Raw genomic sequence first — 25,491 nt, forward strand, 5'->3', positions numbered from 1 at the left:
AGGGGAAGGGGAGAAGGGGAGAAGGGGAGAAAGGGGGAAGGGGAGAAGGGGAGAAGGGGAGAAAGGGGGAAGGGGAGAAGGGGGAAGGGGAGAAGGGGGAAGGGGAGAAGGGGAGAAAGGGGAGAAGGGGAGAAAGGGAGGAAGGGAAGAAAGGGAGGAAGGGAAGAAAGGGAGGAAGGGGAGAAGGGGGGAAGGGGAGAAGGGGAGGAAGGGGAGAAAGGGAGAAGGGGAGAAAGGGGAGAAAGGGGGAAGGGGAGAAAGGGGGAAGGGGAGAAGGGGAGGAAGGGGAGAAAGGGAGAAGGGGAGAAGGGGAGAAGGGGAGGAAGGGGAGGAAGGGGAGGAAGGGAGAAGGGGAGAAGGGGAGAAAGGGGAGAAAGGGGGAAGGGGAGAAGGGGAGAAGGGGAGAAGGGGAGAAAGGGGGAAGGGGAGAAAGGGGGAAGGGGAGAAGGGGAGAGGGAGACAGGGAGAGAGAGAGACGAATGTGTGTTGTTCCACTTAGTTGTATACTCATTGGTCGCTTCCCACATGTGCCCTGACCGGAGATAGAACCTGCAACCTTGGTGTTTTGGGACCACGCTTGACTGAGCTAAATGGCCAGGGCCTGAAAACAGAATTTTGCATCATGGCTGGCACAGAAGAGATAAGCCCTAAACAACACATAAGCCCTAAACAACAGGTAGTCCACAGTATCTCACTATTTCATCAAATGCATCTCATGACCAGAAATAAGACTTTCCTTTTTTAAAGCAACACTTGATTTATAAAATTATAGCTTTCACAAATAAACCTATGACAAAATATATAAATTGACATAAAAGGGTTATAAATATTTATAAATTAGGTTGCATAATTTGTTTCAAAACATAAAAGAGCATTGATTTACTATTTTGGTTTTGACAACCCTTCTAAAGTCAAAAGCAGTCATTTGAAAGCTACTCTTCAGCTTGTCACTGAGTCCTTTACATCAACTATATTGACTGTGGTTCTATTTGCAATCTCCTGAGATAGAAACTTTTTTTCTGTCAAGAAGTGAAATTGCACCCTGAACGGTACAGTATAATTTTTAAAAAGTAGGTCCTGTACATTGTAAATGAAATATAATGCGTAAGACTGATTTCCCTCACAGTTATTACTGTGTAGTAATGAAAAAATTGCTGGGTGAAAGACTGATCTGGAAGCCTGATGAGGCAGTGGCGCAGTGGATAGAGCATCGGACTGGGACGCAGAGGACCCAGGTTTGAAAACCCGAGGCCACCGGCTTGAGAGTAGGCTCATCCGGCTTGAGCGTGGGATCATAGACATGACTCCATGGTCGCTCACCTGAAGCCCAAGGTTGCTGGCTTGAGCCAGAGGTCACTTGCTTTGCTGTAGCCCATCCCCCCCCATCATGGCACATATGAGAAAGTAATCAATGAACAACTAAGGTGCTGCAATGGAGAACTGATGCTTTTCATCTTTCTCCCTTCCTGTCTGTCCGTCCCTATCCGTCTCTATCACAAACACAAAAAGAATGATCTGGAAAAGTAAATTCTATATAAAAAGTAAAGTAACAATAGAAAAGTAAATAATGGTTGGAAGTATTATACAATGGCATCTCATAACTAAATGTTAAGTCAGAGATTCTCAACTTTTTAGTCCCAGGATTCCTCAAAACTTAAAAATTACTGAGGGGCCCAAAGAGCTTTTATTATATGGGTTATGTTATCAATATTTACCATACTTAAAACTGAGACATTTGGGTCCTGGCCAGTTGGCTCAGTGGTAGAGCGTTGGCCCAGTGTGTGGATATCCTGGGTTCGATTCCCGGTCCAGGCACCACCACCTGCTTCTCTACCCCTTCCCCTCTTGCTCCCTCCCCCCCCACAGCCATGGCTCAATTGGAGTGAGTTGGCTCTGGGTGCTGAGGATGGCTCCATGGCCTCACCTCCGGCACTGGGAAGGGCTTGGTTGCTGAGTCAATGGAGCAATGCCCCAGATGGGCAGAACATTGATCCCTAGTGGGGTTGCCTGGTGGATCCCAGTTGTAGCATATATCGGAGTCTGTCTCTGCCTACCCTCCTCTCAATAAATTAAAAAAATAAAAAAACTGAGACATTTAAAACCATTTATTAATTTGTTTTAAAAGTAAGCTATTATATATATATAAATGTTTTTTATGAGATGGAACTATATGACCAAAAATATAAAAATTTAGAAAGAGTGGCTCTGTTCTACACTTTTGCAAATCTCTTTAATGTGTGACTTAACAGAATACAGCTAGATTCTCATTATCTTCTCAACATTTAGTCTGTTGTAATGTGTTTGTTGTTTTGGTTGAAATACAATAAAGAAAGCATAACCTTACACTGACATGAAGTTGGAAAAGGGAAAACCTTACGAACCTCTCTGAAAGGGTTCCAGGGACCCCCAAAAGTCACAGACCACACTTGAGAACCACTATACTAAGTATATAGTAGCTACTCAATAAAATCATTGACTCATATGGAAATAACTGAGACAGTTATATAGGAAACTGCAATAGTGTATTATTATAACTAAAGAAAACTCTTCAGAATCATGTTTACTACACTGTTAGGGTATAAAAGATTAACATGATAAACATGTAAAACTTCTATTTTACAACTCAAGGAGATAGAATAAAATTATAATTTCCTGAAAATTAATGAATATTTCTCAATCTTGGCCACACATTTTAATTGTTTGGGAAGCTTTAAGCACTATTAAATATTCCAGTAATAACCAAATCACACAAAATGGAATAAGAGATAATTTAAAAATAGTTGCTCCCGTTTGGGATGAATTATGAAAATGGACAGAGGTGATGGGTACATTATACTGTTTACATACTTAATGTCAAAAATTATACACTTAGCCCTGGCCGGTTGGCTCAGCGGTAGAGCGTCGGCCAGGCGTGCGGGGAACCCAGGTTCGATTCCCGGCTAGGGCACATGGGAGAGGCACCCATTTGCTTCTCCACCCCCCTTCCTTTCTCTCTGTCTCTCTCTTCCCCTCCCGCAGCCAAGGCTCCATTGGAGCAAAGATGGCCCAGGCACTGGGGATGGCTCCTTGGTCTCTGCCCCAGGCGCTGGAGTGGCTCTGGTCGCGGCAGAGCAACGCCCTGGAGGGGCAGAGCATAGCCCCTGGTGGGTGTGCCGGGTGGATCCCGGTCGGGCGCATGTGGGAGTCTGTCTGACTGTCTCCCCGTTTCCAGCTTCAGAAAAATACAAGAAAAAAAAAGAATAAAAAAAAAATTATACACTTAATGGTTAAAATGGTGAATTTTATGTCATTGTATATTCTACCCCCAAAATAAGTTAAAATTCCTCCTAGCTACATCACTGGACACATAAAAAATATAAAAGGTCACATTAAGAAATGATTCTCCTTGAGTGGGACACTTGAATCCATGTCAACATAATAAGAAAAAAGAAGATTCTTCTTCAGAAAGCCACGAGATAAAGTAAACAAAAGAAATCTTTTAAAAGCAGGAATGAACAGCAGCTTGAACTATTAATGAAACTAAACATCTGAAAACAGAATTATGGAAAACACCTTTGTTTACTTACCTGCAACATGCTGACTATTTCAACTTTATTGAAGAAAATAAAAGATGTAAGAGTTGAAAGAAAATTCTCTTCAAAAACAGATGGCGTAGGCAAAATGATGTCCTGAATGTATTGTACCCTGTAAGTTTGATGTATTTTTTGCCTTAGTTCAGAGTCTGTTATTGGTATAACTTCCTTAAACTTCGCAGTTTTGGTCAGGAATTCTCTATGCCTTTTTGGCTGAGCCAAAGCAGGGTCATATTCAAGGCATCCCACGACATCCATGATACACTCATCAGAAAACATTACCTCAAACAGAGTTGCCTTATTTAGGAATAAGATTCCTCTAATAATTTCATACAAATGGTGTAAGCCTTCAATGTTTTCTAGGTTCTCACAAGCTTGGAACAGCTGCAGTAGTTTTTTAATATAGCCTTCATTTTCCAAGGCCAAAGCCAGCTTTTCCCTACGGATAGGCGAGGAGAGAACTGAGGTAACTAAGTCAGCAATCTCTTCAAGTTTATTGAGTTCACATGTGGGCAGGTCAATCAGATGGCTGGTTTCAGGCATTTCTTCAAATCGTTCTTCTTCTGATTCATCAATGAGGTCCTGTGTGACTTCCACTGATGGATCCTTACCTTGAACCTGAAAATATCCAAGTACAGCTGGTTACCTTAAAATATAAAAGAATTCAAATTTTTGGCCATCAAATTACTGACCATTGAGTTTAAATAAAAATACCTTGCAAAAAAACAGTACTAGTATTATAGTCATTGTTAATTCCAGAGTGAAGCCTGGAGAAAGAAAATATATACAGTTTAGAGTTAATTATTTGAGTCTAAGTTGGTAACTAGATTGTTTCACCTCTAAATTGCATCTCACTTCATAGGAAACTTTGCAAACATAAAATTCCATCTCAATACTTGGAAAGCAGATATGGGAAAAAAGGGTAAAAATTAGGACCTTCTTGCCATCACCACCAAATTTCCAGGTTAAAAACAGGCAAAACCAAAGGAGAAATAATAAAACAATTTGGATTCTATTCTATGTATATGTACAAAGTAAAGCAATATCATATTTACTAGTGTTTTCAACCGTTCATAAACTGGAATTCTTCTCTTTTAAAAAAAAATTTTTTTTTTTTTACAGGGACAGAGAGAGATTCAGATAGAGAGATAGACAGGTACAGACAGACAGGAATGGGGAGAGATGAGAAGCATCAATCATCAGTTTTTCATTGCGACACCTTAGTTGTTCATTGATTGCTTTCTCATATGTGCCATGGCCGCGGGCCTTCAGCAGACTATGTGTCCATGCTAGTGAGCTTTTTGCTCAAGCCAGATGAGCCCGCGCTCAAGCTGGCAACCCTGGGGTCTCGAACCTGGGTCCTTCCGCATCCCAGTCCGACGCTCTATTCACTGCACCACCGCCTGGTCAGGTTGGAATTCTTCTATTTCATAATGCATACCAATAAAGTTCCAGCAATACATGATGCATATAAGCTATGATGTAAGGAAAAAAAAAACCCCATCTACACCCAGCTATAGTGATTTAGAGCCATACATCAAATAGAATAAGCTTTATATTAAATCAGAAGGTTCACACTACACTTTATTGGGCCACCTGTGGCACTATTTCCGGAAAAACCAAAGGAAAAAAAAATGACTGGATTCAGATGCATAAAACTACTTGAGTCTTCATTAATAAGAATCATTAGTGACAAAAGCTGATATAAGTGAAAATAACAATAGTCAAAAAACACTATATTAGAGTATCACAGAAGGCAACCACTGAAACAGTGATCTCCAATGACAGAAAATGGTAGTTAAAAAGAATGTTATGATTAATTTAAAATTCCAGTTACTAGCACAGTAAAGATTTACCTAAGGAAACATAACTATTAAATGTAATGTAGAATCCTGAATGGGATCCTGGAACAGAAAAAGGACACTGAGTTTTAAGATGCGGATATCTGAATAAAGAATGGGCTTTAATTAATAACTGAATATAAATAATAATAATGAAAAACAAATGTTCATTAATTTTGACAAATGTATCATACTAAGATGCTAGTAATAGGAGAAAAGGGGGCGGTGTGGTGTTAGGGAGGAGAGTATACAGAAAGTCTATTTTCCGCTCATATATTCCATGAATCAGATACTTTTAAAATAAAAACTTTATTTAAAAAAATTTTAGTTATCTAACAGTTACCACTTATTCTATTTCTTGTAAGTTCTTCACAAGTCAAAATCACGAGCACTTTTCATCATTAGTGTCTGGAACAAAGTATTCAAGAATATTAGGAAAATAGGTGAGCAAATATAAAATATCAAAAGCTTTAGAACATTATTACAGTGGTACCTTGACACAGGAGCACTTTAAATCATGAGCAGTTTGAGAGGCGAGCAGTCACTCACAGGATTTTTTGCTTTAAGTCAAGAGTGAATAGAAGCCATGATGGCAGAGTGAGAGCAGAGAGGACGCAGAGTGCTGAAAGAGGAGCCAAGATGGCAGGGTGCTGAAGGAGAAGCCAGTTTGTGCAGAGAGAAGGGAGAAGGTGTGCAGATGGGAAACCAGATGTCACTGAGACTGGTGGGGGGCCTTTGATTCTAGGAAAAACCAGAGAAGATTCTCCTGGTTGTGGAACCAGAGAATGTGTAAGTGGCTTTGGGAACCCTGTGTGTTTGCTCGTTGGCCAGTGCGAGACTTAATAAAGCCATGGCCCACCACTTTTTGGGTCCACTGTTTTTTTACCGTCTGCCTGAATCTAATGGGATCCTGCATGTGTATGGCCATGATGGCCATGACTATTGGCCATACATTTGGCGTAGTTTGTGGTAGGATTTGGATCAGATCGGTAAGGAGTCACCACCACCCTTGACAGGTGGGGTAGAGGACTGGTTGTTGTGATAGTTCCCCATGGCTGTCCTTTTGGGGACTATGGGCTGGCTGATTTTTACAGCCCTGTGAAAGGAAACCGAGAGCTCTGTGCAAGAGCCTGCAAACCCAGAAGCAGAAGGAGCTGGAATGGCCATGGGCGAAAGAGATGCCGATCCTGGAACTGGAGCGAGCTCTGGAGAAGGAGGTCGACCAGGTTCGTGAGTTGCACCTGGAAATGGAGCAGTCTCTGCAGAAGGAATTGCAGGTTCATGAGTTGCAGGTTGCCCTGGAAGTTGTGGAGAGCTGGCAGCTGCAGGAGCCTAAGCTGGAGCCGTGCTGATGGAGTGGCTCTGAATTAGGCGGGAGCTGGCATTTCCAAATCCTCTTCTGAGGATGAGGAAACTGGGGCTGAAGTTGCCATCCGAAGACTCCAGAAGGTAAAAGTCCAACAGTAGCAAAGAGTACCTACTAAGCCCCTGGTAGGTTTGCTACAATTATGGGACATAGGGGTTGATGACAACATGCTCTCTGGAGCAGAGGTGGAAATGTTGGCCACCACTGCCACATGCTCTCCCTTGGGGCAGCGTTTTAAGAGCTGCCAGGATGGCAAGGATGAGGAGGGAGGCCTGAGGCCTCATGTGCACAGACTGACTCTTGGACTGCAACCAGAGGGAGTGCCAGCTCTATTGTTGGATGGACGTGAAACTTTTGGACAATATGAGACCCTGATGGAGGGGGAGCAGGTCTGGTTGAAATTGTATGACTTATGCTGTTGCTGTAATTTGTTTGTGTGATGTGCCTACTTCCTTGCATAGGAATGCCTGTGGTGTGAATTGCAAAGTGAGCAAAAAGAGTGGAATGTTGGGCAAATGAGATTGTAAAATTTGTATTTTTTGAGTTTGCTCACTTTTATTGTTAAAAATGGCACTGGACCTGACCAGGCGGTGGTGCAGTGGAGAGAGCGTTGGACTGGGATGCGGAAGACCCAGGTTCAAGATTCCGAGGTCACCAGCTTGAGCGCGGGCTCAACTGGCTTGAGCAAAAAGCTCACCAGCTTGAACCCAAGGTCGCTGGCTCCAGCAAGGAGTTACTCAGTCTGCTGAAAGCTCGTGGTCAAGGCACATATGAGAAAGCAATCAATGAACAGCTAAGATGTTGCAACGAAAAACTGATGATTGATGCTTTTTATCTCTCTCCATTCCTGTCTGTCTGTCCCTGTCTATACCTCTCTCTGTCTCTGTATATAAAAAAAAAAAATAAAAAAATAAAAGGTTCTGTGAAATTGCTAATTATGTTCCTGCTTGGGAAGGGCCACTGCTTTGCTAATGCAGGGGTCTCCAAACTATGGCCTGCGGGCTGCATGCGGCCCCCTGAGGCCATTTATCCGCCCATTGCACTTCCGGAAGGGGCACCTCTTTCATTGGTGGTCAGTGAGAGGAGCATAGTTCCCATTGAAATACTGGTCAGTTTGTTGATTTAAATTTACTTGTTCTTTATTTTAAATATTGTGTTTGTTCCCATTTTGATTTTTTACTCTAAAATAAGATATGTGCAGTGTGCATAGGGATTTGTTCATAGTTTTTTTTTATAGTCCGGCCCTCCAACGGTCTGAGGGACAGTGAAATGGCCCCCTGTGTAAAAAGTTTGGGGACCCCTGTGCTAATGTATTCTGCCCCCTCCTCCAGCATCTTTGCCTGACCTTGAAGGTAAATACACTTCATAAACCAGTTTATTTATTTTTATTCTCTTTTACTATGTATAAATATATATATATATGTATGTTATTTATAAAGTATATTTTCTTATTTAAAAGCATATAAAACAAAAACTTTGTGTGGTTTTTGGGGGCTGGAATGGATTAATTGCATTCCCATTAATTTAAATGGAGCAATTTGATTTGACACATGAGCAAATTGAGTCACAAGCCCGGCAATGAAATGAATTAAACTCGTGTGTCAAAGGACCACTGTATTTAAAAGCTCTTGACATTTTACAGGGTAGTAAAATCTAAAGTGATAAACAGATTATAATTTAAATTTTTAAGTAAAAAAAATTTACTGTAAAATATAAAATAAGTTCCCAGTTTAGTTATCAAACATTTTATATGAATACATTATCTCTATACATTATAATACACATCTTTTAGGGGGAAAAAAGAACAAAAAAATTCAAGAATGCATACATATGAAAGTTAATTATTCAAAGACACTTACCTGACAAATTTTTTCCCAGATTTCATCACAGCCAGCTTTTTCCTGAAAACTTAGAGCCAGATCATAGTTTTCAGCTTCTGACCAAACAATTAATGTATCCTGTTTAAAAACAAACATTTCTAGATCATCACATTTGAAAAGAAATAATTACAAAATAAAAAATCCAAAGGACAGAAAACAGCATAGCACTGATAAATGCACTCTCATAAGTGCAATTAATGTATATACTCAATTGACATCACGTAGCTGTTTTGTTACCCTTTGAAACTTTAGTAATATACTGTCAATGAAATGGTACCTTTGGCACTAAAAATGACATTGAGCAATATTCTAAAACAAAAAAAGACTAAAACAGGTTAGCAGGCTCTGGCTCCTGATACCAAGATAACGTTGTAATGAAAAGTCTAGCCAATTCTAATCATCTACTTCCTATTGTTTCCAGATTGTTAGTTGTTTTACTCACTAACCACCTACAAATTTATTTTCCCTTTAGGCTAGTTCGTAACAAACAGGCTAATAGCTGAAAATTAAGATTTAATCCTTTCTATTTAAGCCTTTTTTTTTTAAACTTGGAAAAGCCTTCAGAATATTAAGATATGTAAAACAACGGTGAAATGGATCCTCACTTTATCTGTACTACAAATAGCATCTAGTTCAGCTGCTTAGGTTGTAGAGAACTTAATAACTCTGGGTTTAGGTAAGTACTTTTACTTACCCACCAAAAGGTTAGTTATATGTTTAGGGAAAAGTTGTCAACCCCTTTATTAAAAAGTAAGGTTTGGGTTTAGCCTGACCAGGCAGTGGCGTAGAGCATTGATCTGGGATGCTGAGGACCCAGGTTCAAAACCCTGAGGTCCCTGGTTTGAATGCGGGCTCTCCAGCTTGAATGCGGGGTTGCCGGCTTGAGTGTGGGATCAGACAATGACCCCATGGTCGCTGGGTTGGGCAAGGGGTCACTAACTCAGCTGGAGCCCCCCCAGTCAAAGCACATTTGAGAAAGCAATCAATGAACAACTAACTCACCGGTGCCACACCTATGAGTTGGTGCTTCTCATCTCTCTCCCTTCCTGTCTGTCTGTCCCTCTCCCTCTCTCGCAAAAAAAAAAAAAAAAAAAGAAAAAGAAAAAAGAAAAAAAATACTAGGAAAAAGCACTCCTTAGCATTGCTTAATTCAAGGATTAGCATAAAAGCTTCTATGTGAGCACAGAGTTGCACAAGAATATGTACAATAGAATGAAAAGTGTCAAATGGCAGAGTTTCCTACATACCCAAAAAGCCTAGACAGAGCCAAGATCAAATTTTTATAGTAAGGTATGTTTTCTATTACTGTGCTGTGTGATATATATTTTTGCTCACTTGTGTGGCACACATCTTTGGGACATTATTAATGCTTCTGTTTAAACCAAGGGAAGCTGAGTTTTTCCCTCTCTGCTAACTAAAACATTTAATCACCACTATGTCCCCATGGAAATCAGATTTAAAATGAGCTTACAGAGAGAAGAGAAAAAGTTATATTTGGTCTGTTCCTTAAAAAAGATAAGGTGATTGATTGCCTAGCCAGGACGTGGCACAGTGGACAGTGTGGACTCTGGGATGCTAAGGTCACCGGTTTGATTGAGTGGTCATCCGGCTTGAGTGTAGGGTCACCAGCTTGAGCATGAGTCCAAGGATGCTGGCTTGAGCAAGGGGTCACTGGCTTGGCTGGAGACCCCCACCCCTCCAGTCAAGGCACGTGTGAGAAAACAATCAATGAAAAACTTAAGGTGCCACAACTGTGAGTTGGTGCTTCTTCTCTTTCACTTCCTGTCTGTCCCTGTCCCTCCCTCTTGGCCTCCCCACTAAAAATAAATAAATTAAAAAAATAAAAAAATAAAATAAAAAGGTGATTATGTCCAAGCCCAAGATGGGAATAAGACATGAGCTAGAGAAGCTTGACAATTTAATCGTTACCAAATCAAGTTTTTAAAATGTAATATTATAAAAAATTGTTATTTTCAATTTTGTATATTAAATCCACATTATTCAGCCATATACTACTCAAATCAGAGGTTCATAATCCAGAGTCTAAACGACACCTTAAAATTGTGTCACATCTCTTTTGGGTTAAATGGTCTCTAATTTTCAATATCATAGTCATAAAGGCATCTGTGACACATTTAAAAAGAGTGAACAAATCAGTGGATGTCTGTTGCAGTTTACTTCTTCAGTACTGATCCACTTCATTAACGTGAATAAATTCAGAATCATGAAGTATCTGAGATACTACTGTTTGCCATGCTAACTCTATCTCTGCTCCTATTGACTAAAAAAATTCAATACAGAGCTGTTTTCCAAAAGAAATGTTTTTTAAAACAAGAAAAAATATCAGCAAGTTTACAGAATTTGCAGATTCAAAATCAATTCAAAAAGCCTGAAAATGAGTGAGATTAACAGATAATTAATGCAGCATTATACTCTCTAATACAGCGGTTCTCAACCTGTGAGTCGCGACCCCGGCGTTCGGCCCCCGCCGGGGTCGCGACCCACAGGTTGAGAACCGCTGCTCTAGTAGTTCCTAATAGTTAACCTAGTCTTTCTGAGATGGATTTTTAAAATATAGTATGGTACAACATACAGTTCAAGACAGACATGACTACTTAGAAATAGCAGCGATATCTTATCTTCCCCAAGTCTTTGATATTTTTAAATACAAGTGGATTAATCCTGAACTAGAATTAGGACCTGAGTACAATGCAGCTTCACTGTCCACTATTTCTGTGACTTTCTTTAAAGTCACCTCTTTATTTTTTCCCACTGAAGAGGAAAATGCTGCCTACATTGGGATTATTATAAGATTATTATGAATATAGTTCTCTTACAGAGCTTGTGTGTCAGATACTGTGCTAAAGTCTTTTTCATACGTTAATTCACAACTATTCTACAAGGTAGGTTTTATCTCCAGTTAAAAGATGAGATTCAGAGAGAATTTGCTCAATACTACATAGCTGGAAATAAATCAAAACCATGTTCCTACTACGTCACATTATAAATGTGAACAAATTCTAAAAAACACCCCACAAAGTTCTTCTCAAGCTTCTTTTCTGTGGCATTACATTTATCTAGACATCTCCCTAAACCTCTAAACAAGAAAGCCCTGTCTACATGATTCCCAAAGAGTCCTTCTTAGTACCATTCCAACCACCCACAGAACATCTCTACCCTGTCTACATGATTCCCAAAGAGTCCTTCTTAGTACCATTCCAACCACCCACAGAACATCTCTACCCATCACTTCACCCAGTCTTTTAAAGCAAATCATTTATGTTCTCTATATACCTGCTATTCTATAGCTAAAAAGTTCAGTGACCTCTACTCATTACTAATTCATGATGTGATTTTAATGCAGCATTCAAAATTGTAGAAATTTCATTTTTTTGTATACTCATTAGTGCACTCCCCATAACAACTCTTAATCTAAACCCCAATATCCTCATTTTATTGCATTTTTGTGCCAAGTAATACAGATACAATAAATGGGATTGTTTTCACCTGTACCTTCATCTCAGTGGGCATTCTTCTAACCCAAACCTAGAATATTCTCCATGTTTATCTTGCAGGATATTGCACAGCCATTTGCTGACTGATTCGCTATCCTTTCCTTATGAAAATCCTATTCTCCCTTGGTTTGAAGACAAACCAGAGAGAGGGTGGGAGGGAGAAACATCAAGCATTCCTGTATATGCCCTTACCGGGGATTGAACTTGCAACCTCTGTGTTTCTGAAAGATGCTCTAATCATCTGACCTAATCAGCCAGGACCTGACTCTCTACTTTTTTTCAAATGTTTAATCTTCCTCTTTACTGAATCTTTTCTTCCTGATTACCAAATACCTAATCCAGCAGCATGACCTGTCAATTCTATCTCCAATATATATTTCAAATCCAGCCATCTCTTTCCATCTCCACTGCCATCCCTAATAACCTGTACCAACATTAATTTCTTGCTTGGACTATGCTGTGATCTTTCAACTAGTATTCCATCCCAGTTATTGGGACTCTTCAGTTCCACAGATTGATGTTACTAATTTGAATCATGCCATTCCTCTACTAAAAACATTTTAGAAACTTCCAAATGCATTAAAAAAAATCTGGATGAAAGATAGTGACCAAACCATAAGCATCACTCAACCAATTATGACTGGATGAGTTAATGTGGACAATTCAACAAGGCTCAGTCTTAAGCTCTGTTCTTTTTTAAATTTACATCTACTCTCACAACGGCAGTCTCCTCTCTTGCAGTTAAAAATATCATTTGATGATTCTCAAGTTAGAATTTTCTACAACTGAATGTATTTCTAGTCCCAGATGTTCACTGTAAGATCTTTCCATTTATTTTACAGTCATGTCAAAGCCTAAAGGGAAAAGAGGCACAGAACAGTATATGGTGTGCTACCATTAATGCCAATAAAAGAAATAGCTATGACAGAGTGCATATTTGATTACATATACATAAAACCTCTAGGAAAATATACAAGAAACTGATAATACCAGTAGCTTCTAGCAAGGGAAAACTGTATGGATGGGTGGGGGAGACTTCACCACCAAATACTGTCTGAATTTTCAACAATGTGAATGTATTACTCATTTAAACTAAGCCTCTAACCAAATGATTAATGTAAACCTGCTTTATTCTTAACTTCCCAGTTTCTGGAGAAAACCATCATTTTCCTGGCCCCAAGATTGAAAAACACTACCAGTAACCTTTGATTCCTTCTTTCATATATACTGCTCACAAAAATTAGGGTATCTTTCAAAATGAATATGAAGTTATAAAATATCCCCTAATTTTCTGTGATCAGAATTAGGGGATATTTCAAAATGAGCATGAAGCAATAAAATATCCCCTGATTTTTGTAAGCAGAATTAGGGGATTTTTCAAAATGAAGTGATAAAATATCCCCTAATTTTTGTGAGCAGTGTATAATCATTCACCAAGTCTTTTAGCACATTCTTGACAACATACTGGTGCTCTGCTCCTTCTTTCCAATTCCACTTACTGCGCTGGAACAAGACTTATTTTCTTGTATCTGAATTACTGCAAAATGTCTTGCTACCTAAACCTCTCATTTCCCTTCCCACTCCCAATTCATTATTCATGATTTTACCATACTTGCTTCCTAAATAGAGTATCACTTTCATCATGTTAGGTCCCTACTCAAAAACCTATCCCTTTTGTTTCAGCAAACCAGCTCTCAAATAAGAAACCTAGGCTGCAAGTAGGCTCAATACCTTTTGTATCAGGTGTACTATTTCCTTTCCTATGCCAGTTCCTTTAGCAGATAGAACATAGGAAAGTGAAGTTTTTCTCCATGATTTCTGGCTGAAATCAATCTCTCCCTTTTAAAATTTTCTACTGCCTAAGTCTGTGGAATACAAATTGTTCTTTATAATATTTTGTGTAGGGACATACCTGCTGTATAGTCTTAGTCATGAAACAACATTTCTGTGCCTTAGTTGCTTCTTCTGTGGAATTCTTTCATGGGCTTTCAATGAAGACTGAGTTAAACAATTAACCAGCTATTTTATTATCACTAATTGTTTCACCTGTTACATCTCGTCTCCCAATACTGTAAAACCAAGGACAAAAACTTCCTTATATTTTTTCTTAAACCCAATGAACACAAATTGTGTTATATATAAAAAGTATACATCCCAATGACTTTCAAGATCAGCAAGGCTGAGTCTAAACAACTTAAGGCATACGAATCAGCACTTTATTTCATGTTCCACTGTAAAGTCCTTCTCTTCCCTTTCCAATGTGCTCCTTTAGGGCAAGCGTATCTTCTCTTTCCCATTAACTACTTCAGTATTACCCACAGTATGCAAGAAATTGACTTGAACCAGTTTAATCTGATATTGAGTATCTGACATTCAACTCAACTTTAGCTTATTTTGAACACAGAATTCATTACTTAGCTCATTTTAGAACTGTAATGTTAAAAAAAAGAATGTTAAATATTCCTCTCTGAAAAGTCAATGTATTTTAATATATTAAAATATCCTATAAACTACGGATGTCTTATTCATTCGCTTTTTGAAAAAAAATAATAACCCTAAAGGATCAATATATTTCAGATAAATTTTGGAAACGAGTAATTTTCTAGACTAATTTATTGAATAACTTTTGCATTCTAAAAAAGGTAATTTTGGTGAATATATAAAAACAACGTGTTTGGAAATCTCAATTTGTGTAACTTGGTAAAAAGTGCAAATTAAACAAGATTTTGGTAAAAATATGAAAAACTGTATCTATTGCAAAGAAATCAAGTTTAACATAATCTCTAAGTGGCTTTCTGATTTCTATTAGAAAAGTGCACTCAATTTAAACAAAAATTGCCAAAGAGTTTTCTTAAAACTTTAATGTTATTTAGTAAAAGTACCTCAATTAGAAAAAAATATATAAAAAGTTCCAACAGTATTTATATGAATGTAATTAATTACAGAAAACAATTTCCCAATAGTATATATTTTTTAAAGATTTCTTTTTCTCCAATACTTTAATTTTCTAGCAGAGTTAACATTACACACAAAACTATGTCCCAAGGTATCTATAAAAACCACTGTGTATTTCTGGACTAATGTTGGGGGACTATTTTACACACAACTCCGCCATAATGTGATCTTTCCAAAAGTAACAATAGCTAAAGGATGTTTTACACAATCTGAGAAAAATCCACATTATAACTAATTTGTAGGGAGTCACATGTAAGACCACAGTTCCTGAGACTTTTAGATTCATGTAGATAGAAAAAGAAATAATCACAAAATATTAGTATTTCTTTCCCCACAATCCAGTAAGTGGCTATCTGGCAAAATTCAGTGCAAAGAGAGAGTAAGCATCTGTCTGGCTGACTTAGAAATTAAATTTACTTAAGAGTCTACCTTAAAATGTCTAAGGTATAGGTAACATCTTCAGGTGTTCAAAACAGGACAAATGTTTGATTCTCATCAGAAAACCCACAATATTTTCTAAGTAGAAGGGGAAATATCTAATTAATATTGAAAACTTAAAAATTATTCCAAAGAACTGATTAAGAATATACTGCATACACAAAACAATTGTTTAACAGTAAGACTTTTACTAATAATGCGTTGTGCAACAGACATAGTTTCATTCTTCCAACAGGAAGCATTTGTTTCTGGGTATCCAAATTTTCATTGGCCTTGAAGAAAGTAGGCATTGATGATGCAAACGTAATCTTAACATAATCTTTTCCTTCAAAAATTTCTGCCACGTTCACTTTACACACAGCGTGCGTGTGCGCGCACACACACAAAACTGGAAATAATCCAAATGTCTAACAACAGGTGTATATCATACATCAGAATACTGTACAGATCTTTTAAAAAATAAAACCAACTAGATCTACATTAACATAAACAAATCTCCAAAATAACTGAGTGAAAAATGAAAGTTGCAGAATACATGTAAGAGTATGAGATCAATTGTATAAAGTTTAAAAACACACAAAAGACTACATATTATTTATGATACATACATATGCAGAAAAGTATAAAAGCATGTACAGAAATAATACATATCCACTTTAGAATAGTGGTTACCTACAGGGAAGATAGAGAATGGATAGAATGAGATGGGTACAAAGGGGACTTTACCCACAATGTTCAAAATTACAAAAATATTTGAAACAAATATGGCACATTAACATTGTTCAATCTGGTGGTGTTACAGACACTCATTATATTGTTCTCTGTACTTTTCAATTTAAGTCATTCGTAATAATAATGGAAACATTCACAGAACAAAGAAAAAGTTGAATCACTGCTGCCATTTCCAGATTAAATATTTTGGTATGTTAAAACACAACACAGGTTTTCTTTTCCCAAATAAGACAGTAAGTATTAACAGAAAACATTACATAATTGACAATGTACACTTTTGCAAAGTATCACTGATGATTAAAAATATACAACAATTAAAGAACAGGATTTAAATGCTTCTACTTCAAAACTCTACCTTTGCTTGAGTTAAAGGATCTAATTTCACACCACAAACAGGCTTTCCTTGCTTTAAAGAGAACCCCTTTGAATCTTCTTGTATGCCATTTCCTTTAAACGTGGTTGAGAATAAAAGGTTTAGTGTACAGGATATAGCAAACACCTGCTTAGCTGTAAATTAAATAAGACTAATGAATACATTGTATTCTAAGACAAACTAACAGTGGCTCAATTCAAAGATAATAAATTAATGCTAGTACATCCACTTTCACTTTCCAGTTTGAAACATTTTACCTGCAAGGGAAATAAATATATATGGTCTGTTTAACTGTTTACCAAACATGTTTTTCTTGTCAGGAAAGCTTTCCCATCTTTGTCAGATTAATACTTTCTTGATCAGATGAAGTCTTTCAAATTAAAGATAAACAACTACTTGCCTGTTGTTTCTGATATGCAGTGTTTGGATTTATCTTTGATTCCAAGAGTAGTGATCCTGAAAGATAAAAAATAATATCTGTAAGTTTCAATTTATAAAACCCCGAATAAAAAATCCGAGTCCACATTAAAAGAAAAACGTTTAATGTTCTCTTCACTCAGCTAGACATCTTAAGTAATCAAATGTATTCTAATTCACATTTTTCTCTCCAGATCAAAACTTCATATTTAATTTAGAATATATCATTCTATCCCCAGAAATCCTTACAGGAAAAAAGTTCACCTAAGACATTGAGACCAAGAATATAAGTAGACTTTACAACTATTAAAAATTAACTGAAATCAAATTTTAAGGTCTAAATGACCACTTGAGGCCAAATTCTTTTTAACAGTTATTTTAGTGCATTTCCAGTGTAACAAATAAAACAAATTACAAAGGACTACAACAGGAATGTAAGTGCACAAATTACAGAACTGCATTTATACTTTTCTCCTTAAGAACAAAAGGAAGGACACTGCATTTAGAAATAAATGTCCATAACTATTTAAAATAAAAGGGAAAGTACAGAGTACAAAATATGTCACCGATATATCTAAGATATTTTTCTATTACCTGCACAATTTCAGACTGCAGTGAGAAAGGTGTTTTAATTACAGCTCTACATTGCATGATTTAAAAATACTTCACATGTGATTCCTACAATAAATTAACGAATACAGTTTCCTATCTGTTTTGGTGTCCTGACATGTTTGGGTTGTAAAGAATCCACAGCACCCCAACAAAGGCCGCCTGGAGGGATCCCAGACTAAAGATGTATGTGCTAGTTGTGTGCCTGTATCGTGGCAACAGTCGGTAATGACCTCGGGCTTTAAAAGGTGCCTTTTGGTTTTCCCCAGCACCTGTCGACTATGGCAACTGGAGCTCGTTGGTAAAATCGGTTAAAAAAAACACAACACCTCAGAAAAGTTTCACTAAACCTTGTGTACCAGCCATGTAATAGATAAAATAAAAAGTGGGAGAGTCGACACCCTAGAACGAATAAAGAGATCGGTATCTTGTTTCTCATTAGCTTCCTCCCTTTTTCTTTCACTCTCCCTTTTTCCAAAGAAGAGACTGGACAGGAAAGGGTCAAATCCTTAACAGGGATCGGAGGCGGGGGAACAGCGAAGCGGCGTGTGACTGAGGGTAAGTGCGGCCAAAGTAGTTAGTTTTTACCTTGCAGAGGTGCAGGAACACCGCCGACAGGCCGTGCGGGAGGCGGCAGTAACAGTACCCCGCCTACGGCCTACCCGCCAGGCCTGGGCCCAACCTGGCAGCCTTGTCCCCTAACCTGCCGTTCCAGTCCCCTTACCGTCGGACTCTGCCCGAACCAGCAGCGACATCCCCTTGAGCTCCTCCACGTAAGTGGAAGAGACGTGCCCGGTGCCTCGGTCGTCCCACTGCCGGTCTTCATTCAGGGTATAAACCTTCACTCGCCGCCGCGTATCCGACATAGTGGCTGCTGTCCCAACCGCTCCAGCCGCAGCCTCCACGTTCTCCTCGTCCACGGCCCTCACTCTTGAAAGACGGTAGCGGCAGCGGCGGCGGCAGCGGCGGCTCCGGAGAGGCCCAAGTTCACCATGGTTCCCAAGGTTCAGCCGCGGGAAGGGGCAACAAGAGCCACCGTGACTCTCCGGCCAGAGTCCCGGTGACCTCTCACTTCACCCCCACACACACCCACCCTCCCCTCCCTTTGCCCCCCACAGCTCGCTCGCTCTCCCGCCGCCACCGCCGCCGCCGCCGCCGCGGTAACTACTACACATCCGCCATCTTGTAACCCGATTCTCTGCCTTTCTCTTCCTCCACCAGCGGCTCACACGGGCTGTACTAGCAGGGGCTACGGCGGCCGACGCGGCCAAAGCACGTCACCTCGGCACCTCAGCTTCTGCTTGCGCTTCCTGGCCAGCTGTACTCAGCGTTCTCGCGAGGCGTCGTGCTGAACTGAGATGGGAGGTTCTAAGTGCGAGTTCTTCCTCTCTCAGCCACGCCTCCTGGCGCGGGATCTCGCCCGATGGGGGGTTCTCGCGATTCTTTGTCCCTCCGGGTGACGCTAGGCTAGACCTTTCTGAGCAGGGAGCGAGAACTGAGTCAGGGATCCGGTTTCGCTCGGTTGCTGGCTAACCCCGGCGTGTGACGCGTAGTGGACCCATGTGAGGAAAAGCATAGCAAACCTGGGAGGTACGCATCCTTGGACGAGACTAAACCTGAATAAAACGGAAGGCGATGTGCTCGCATTCTGGAAGCTCATTTTATCAGCCTATGAGAGAAAAATAGTATAAACCTCTTTCTGTGAAAACGTAGGGACTTAGAATCTTTTAAGGCGACACGAAAACCACTAAAGCTCGTTTTGGAGTTAGGTACAGCTAAGCATCTCCTCAGGAAGTGTTCTCTGGCTTTCCTGACGATTATAACATTGTACAAAAAAAGCGTGTTGACAATTTCTATTTCCCGCCAAAGCGTCTCACTGTTAGGTTTTGGTAGCTGGCCCCTGAAAAGCATACCTTCCGTTTCAGGAAAGTACAGTGCCCGTACGGTGGTTGTCTAGAGATAAGATTAGGGAATTGGGGAGGGCTACCTTTCTAACACATCCAAGAGCATTGTGTTGATATTTTTGTTTCCCTTCGGGATGTCTTCTGCTCTGAATAAACGAAGGAGAAATTCTGTTGGCATTCACGCTAGTTGGCAAATATTGCGCCGCGGATACAAGTCCGGCACTGGCAATCATTTATTTTAAAATCATTTTATACGTTCTTTTAGTGAGTCTCAGCCAAGTTCAGCCGCCTGTGCCTTACAACCCATTAACTTGAAAGGTGGAAACCAGGGGAGATGGATATATTGACCCTGCAGGGCATCTTGGGAATCGTAGTCATTACTTAATGGTCTTGTGAAAACGTGCTTTTGTTTTGATCAGCTCTTATATGTGGCACCCTCCAGCGGTACACTAAAACAGGAGACCGTGTTTTACACAGAGCAGGCGCCTGAGGGAAAATAAATTTTAATTTCAAAATCTAGATACACAGGACTTATTTAATTTAAAGAGGACCTTAGAAAATGTGCTTAAATTAAGTTGTGCAAAAAATAACAAAAAGAAGTTATGCACAACAATAGAGCACATTAATTGCTATGATTGATGTGCATAAAATGCATTTTGAGCTCAGAGAAAATAACGTTTCTGTCTTGGGTAGAGAAAGCTTCACACATAACTTTGAACCTGAAGTTAGAGGATCCCAGAATGGAGTTTGTCTTGTAAAGGTGTTCAAGGCTGAGGGGACAAGGTAAACAACATGATAATAATGTGTTACTACTGGCTTAAAGTAACTTATAGACAAATTTTATATAGGTTAAAGGAGTGTGAATTACAGAAGTCACTGTAACACTATATGTATTAAGAGGTTAATATCCTACAAAAAAAACCTAACTGGACAAAATTGTTAAATAATATGAGTCATTTTCTGAATTCAGTCATTCAACAAATATATGTAGAGCATATATTACTGTGTGCTAGGCATTGTTCTATACCAGGGTAGTCAACCTTTTTATACCTACCACCCACTTTTGTATCTTTGTTAGTAATAAAATTTTCTAACTGCCCACCGGTTCCACAGTAATGGTGATTTATAAAGTAGGGAAGTAACTTTACTTTATAAAATTTAGAAAGCAGAGTTACAGCAAGTTAAAGCATGTAATAATAATTACTTACCAAGTACTTTATGTTGGATTTTCGCTAAGTTTGGCAGAATAAATCTTTATAAAACAACTTACTATAGTTATATCTATTTATTTATACTTTGGTTGCTCTGCTACCGCTCACCATGAAAGCTGGAACGCCCACTAATGGGCGGTAGGGACCAGGTTGACTACTATTGTTTTATACAGTGAATAAAATAGAAAAAGTCCCTCTTTTCATGGACCTTACTACATCCTAGTGTCAGGTACTGATAAATGTTATGGCCAAAAATAGAGTAGCAGAGTGAAAAAGTAAAGAATTTGGAAAGGGTAATGGTGTTTATTCAGGAAGTCCTCTTTGAGGGAGGCAATGAGCCAAGCATTTCCCTAGGGGGAGGGAGAGGCAGTCATGAACATGGAAGCAAGTACAAAGGCCTTGAAGCTGTTTCCTGCTGAGTGAGTGGCATAGCAAGGAAACCAGTGTGACTGAAGTGGGGAGAGAAAGGGAAATGGTGAAAAATAAGGTTGGGAGCCCACAGGGGCTGTTTTGAAGGGCCTTGGAGTTTCCTTTGGATGAGCTGCAAATCCGTTGGAGAGTTTTGAACTAAGGAGTGAAATGATCTAATGTTTCTCAAAAACTCTCCCATCTTCTCTTCAGAATCTCGAGATTTCCTGGTATAGCTCCTAAGATCTGGTGACTCAGAGAAATAAGGGAGCAGCGTTAAATTGCTAGGGCTCATCTCTGCCCCTTGGTAGATCCTCAGGCACAAGTTCTGCTTTGATTTTTTTTTTTCTTCACTGAAAGGGATTCACTCTCATCTTTTCTACTGCAGCAGGTCCATCTAGTATTTGTAAAGATGAACATTTGCAAAGCCCAGGAAAGCATACATATAGAAGACTGTATAGCATTAAGTCTAAATATTTGAAGTTTTAAATCAAGCTAATAAACTGTTAAAATATATTTTCTCCAATCTCTGGTATACTTTGACAAGTATTTTCATAATGACCTGGAAGCCAGAGACAAATCCAGAAATTTTTAATTCCCCAGAGTTCCAGAGTCTCCCTCTGGCCCCTGATGCCCTTAGTCTTCCTACCTTCTCTTCTCACATTTCAGCTCTGTCCTGCACTTTGACAGCCCTTAATTGTACACATAGGAGACCCAGCCTTCTGTCCAAGCCCTGACTGTACTCCCTGAATACAGTCACCAGCCCTTGGCCACTCTCCAGGAGGACAAAACTTGGAAAGAAGACTACATAGACCCTGGAAGCTTGGCTTTTAGGGTGGAGAATTACAGGGTATTTCAGGTGGACACATCCCTTGGTTCCACTGACTTATCACCCTGGGAGAAGTATGGACAGAGAGCCAGAGTAGGGACCAGTGCTTAGTTGGGGCCGAGGGCAGTACTGCACTGCAACAATGTGTTTTTCCTAGAAAATTTCTTATTTTCAGTCATCAAGGTTCTACTCTAAGGATTGATATATATTATACAATTTACATGTAATATTTATATAACATTTACACCTACCACCTTTTTAAAAAACATTAATGATGGAATATTATATGTACTGTTGTACAAATGAACCCTAGTTTAAGCTATCTCCTGTTTGTATATGTGTGTCATTTCCAATAGTTTGTAGTTTCAAACAAATGATTATACAGAAGTTACTTAATGTGTGCCAATATATTTGTAGGTTAAATTCCTAGAGCAGGTTTTGTAAACCTTGGACCACTGACATTTTGGGCTAGGTAATTCTTTGTTGTGAGAGGCCAACCTTTGTATTACAGGATGTTTAGTAGCATCCCTGGTTTGTACCAGCTAGATCACGTTGGTACCCTGTCCTCCAGTTTTGAATACTGACATAGTCTCCAATCATTGCCAAATGTCTCTTGAGGACACATTATACTTTTTAAAAATTCTTGAGTATTAAAAAAATACATACTGTTAATCTTTACAGAGTAAAGTAGATTTCAGTCTCTAATATCCTTGAAATGTGAGGCTTTCTATTTTTACCCTTCCCAATACTGTTAGGCATTATTATGAAGTAACCTTCATGCAAGTTTTTTGCTATATTCACTCACTTTTTCCTTAAGGTCACAAATCCTTATGGCTTCCCCATTTAAATAAACTATCAAAACTGATAAACCATCACAACTTCACTTCAGCTATTTTCCTATTTCTTTTCCCCATTTTTAGCCAGTTGAAGGGTTGAAATTTTCCTCATCTCCCACTCACTCTTAAGTTGAACCCATTCTGGTTTCCATCAACTCAGCCCTTACCAAAATCCTCTTGGTAAATTCACTGAAGACTTCTATTTTGATAATGCCAATGGACATTTTTCAACTCACTTTACTTGATCTAAGTTAAAATGAACACTTTGACCACTTCTAGAAAAACTTTCTTTTCTTTCTTGACAAATACCCTTGCCTTTTCTTTTAGCTCTTTGCTTACTGCTTCTTTGTTAGCTGTCTCGACCATTAAATACCAGATTGTTAAAGGTTTAGTCCTAATGTCTCTTCTTTTTACTCTAGACTCCCTAAGTGTTTCCAACTGTATTCCTTGCTTCAATTATCACTTATACGTAGATGATTCATGAATTTATATCTCCAGGCAAGACCTCCTTTCAGAGCTCCAGACTACTATATACAAATGCATCTAGGACACCTGAAATGGCTCAAAGGTACCTTAAATTCATCGTGCCCCAAATTGAACTCAGTTTTTTCCTCTGTGTTTGGTTCTATTCCATGTTCTTTATTTCAGTGAATAGAAAGTTATTCAGGTCAGCAACCTGGAAGTTATTCTTGATACTTTCTTGTTTTGTTTTAAGCTTACTGAGAACTTGACATATGCTAGGTATCGTTTTAAGTACTTTACATGTGTGGTTTTTTTTAACTCACAACTACCCATATCTGGTCAATCACCCCATTCTGTTGATCCATACACTTCATTTCCAGTAGCACCATCTTATTAGTTACCATGATCTCTGTTCGTACCATGGGGTACCTGTAGGCAGAGGTGGATTTAACGGCAGGCACACCAGGCATGTGCCCTAGGCCCCGACTTCTGAAGGGCCCCGTAAGACCCCAACTTTACACTTTTTTCTAATGTACGGGGCCCAATATTGTCTTCTGCACCTGGGGCCTCAACCAGCCTTAATCCCCCTCTCTGCCTATAGGGGAGCATGGTATTCTACCTCATAATCTCAGTCATCTTCCTACTGCATATCCCTTCCTTATTCTTTGAAATGGACAATTTATGAACAATTTTAAGCCACCTACCACATACCATTGCAACAAAATTGCTGCTGTAAGTTTTCCAATAGGGAAATTCTGGGTCACTACTTTCTTTACCAGAATTACTGCAATATAGTCTTCTGCTAGTCTCTTGAATCCATTATGGTAGTTCTCCCCGACCTTCAGCCCCAGTCTCTTCACTGCACAACCAGATGATCTAAGCTGGGTATTTGATCATGTTATCATTTCTTCTTGTATCTTACCCTTATATATTACTAAAAATCTTTTATTGGCCAAAGTTCTTCATATGACTTATAAAGCCCTTTTGGTCCTGCCTCTGCCTATGTCTCCAGCTGTATCTTAAAGTTCTTACTTTCTTTTAGCCTTGTGCCTGTGCTTGCCATAGTGTCTTTGCACTGGTATTCTTTTGTCTGAATTTTCTTTCTTCTAATCATCTCTTGATGTCTCCTGCTTCATCCTTCAGGTGCCACCACAGTTATCACTATAAAAGAGCCCCATCAATCTCAGGATGGCAGACATGTTTGTCTGTCTTCTCCATCTGGCTCTGCTGCTGGTGGTTTAGACCGTGCCCCAGGACCTGGTCCTTTCTCTGGCTAACATATGGCTTAATAAACCCTTTCTGTTTAACAACTAGAAACCTTATAGATAACAAACAGTTGACTAACACATTTAGTTTATGTATTATTTACTATATTCTTACAATAAAATAAGCCAAAGAAAATGTGTTTTTTTTTTTTTTTTTTCTGAAGCTGGAAACGGGGAGAGACAGTCAGACAGACTCCCGCATGCGCCCGACCGGGATCCACCCGGCACGCCCACCAGGGGCGAGGCTCTGCCCACCAGGGGGCGATGCTCTGCCCATCCTGGGCGTCGCCATATTGCGACCAGAGCCACTCTAGCGCCTGAGGCAGAGGCCACAGAGCCATCCCCAGCGCCCGGGGCCATCTCTGCTCCAATGGAGCCTTGGCTGCGGGAGGGGAAGAGAGAGACAGAGAGGAAAGCGCGGCGGAGGGGTGGAGAAGCAAATGGGCGCCTCTCCCGCGTGCCCTGGCCGGGAATCGAACCCGGGTCCTCCGCACGCTAGGCCGACGCTCTACCGCTGAGCCAACCGGCCAGGGCCGAAAATGTTAAGCAATCATAAGAGAAAGTACTTTTACAATATTTATTGGGAAAAAATGAGTGTAAGTGGACTTGTGCAGTTTAAAACCTGTAGTTGATACTAGACCTATCACTGAATATTTGTGAAAAAAATTACATATTTATTTATTTATTTTTATTTATTCATTTTAGAGAGGAGAGAGGAGAGACAGAGAGAGAGAAGGGGGGAGGAGCTGGAAGCATCAACTCCCATATGTGCCTTGAGCAGGCAAGCCCAGGGTTTCGAACCGGCAATCTCAGCATTTCCAGGTTGACGCTTTATCCACTGTGCCATCACAGGTCAGGCAAAAATTATATTCTTTTTA

At 39.5% G+C, this 25,491-nt stretch overlaps 1 protein-coding gene and 1 long non-coding RNA gene across 4 annotated transcripts in view; one reads left to right on the top strand and one right to left on the bottom strand.

Moving 5' to 3' along the window:
- PPP4R3B (protein phosphatase 4 regulatory subunit 3B) overlaps positions 1-18,779 on the bottom strand; it is a 62,991-nt gene extending 44,212 nt beyond the window's left edge. Inside the window, exons 1-4 of one of the 3 annotated variants that reach the window (XM_066267159.1) lie at positions 18,423-18,778; positions 17,073-17,128; positions 8,639-8,737; positions 3,567-4,190 (exon numbers count right to left, since the gene is read on the bottom strand). In XM_066267159.1, coding sequence (XP_066123256.1) covers positions 3,567-4,190; positions 8,639-8,737; positions 17,073-17,128; positions 18,423-18,564 — 921 coding nt within the window. In that variant the 5' untranslated portion in view covers positions 18,565-18,778. Of the gene's footprint in view, positions 1-3,566; positions 4,191-8,638; positions 8,738-17,072; positions 17,129-18,422 lie in introns of all 3 variants that reach the window. The other 2 variants (XM_066267158.1, XM_066267160.1) reach the window with 2 other exon arrangements.
- A 384-nt stretch (positions 18,780-19,163) lies between these two features.
- LOC136330400 (uncharacterized) overlaps positions 19,164-25,491 on the top strand; it is a 51,006-nt gene continuing 44,678 nt past the window's right edge. The window contains exon 1 of the long non-coding RNA XR_010730289.1: positions 19,164-19,288. This is a non-coding gene — a long non-coding RNA (uncharacterized lncRNA). The remainder of the gene's footprint in view (positions 19,289-25,491) is intronic.

The sequence above is a fragment of the Saccopteryx bilineata genome, chromosome 3 (genome assembly GCF_036850765.1).
Source record: "Saccopteryx bilineata isolate mSacBil1 chromosome 3, mSacBil1_pri_phased_curated, whole genome shotgun sequence".
NCBI lineage: Eukaryota > Metazoa > Chordata > Mammalia > Chiroptera > Emballonuridae > Saccopteryx > Saccopteryx bilineata.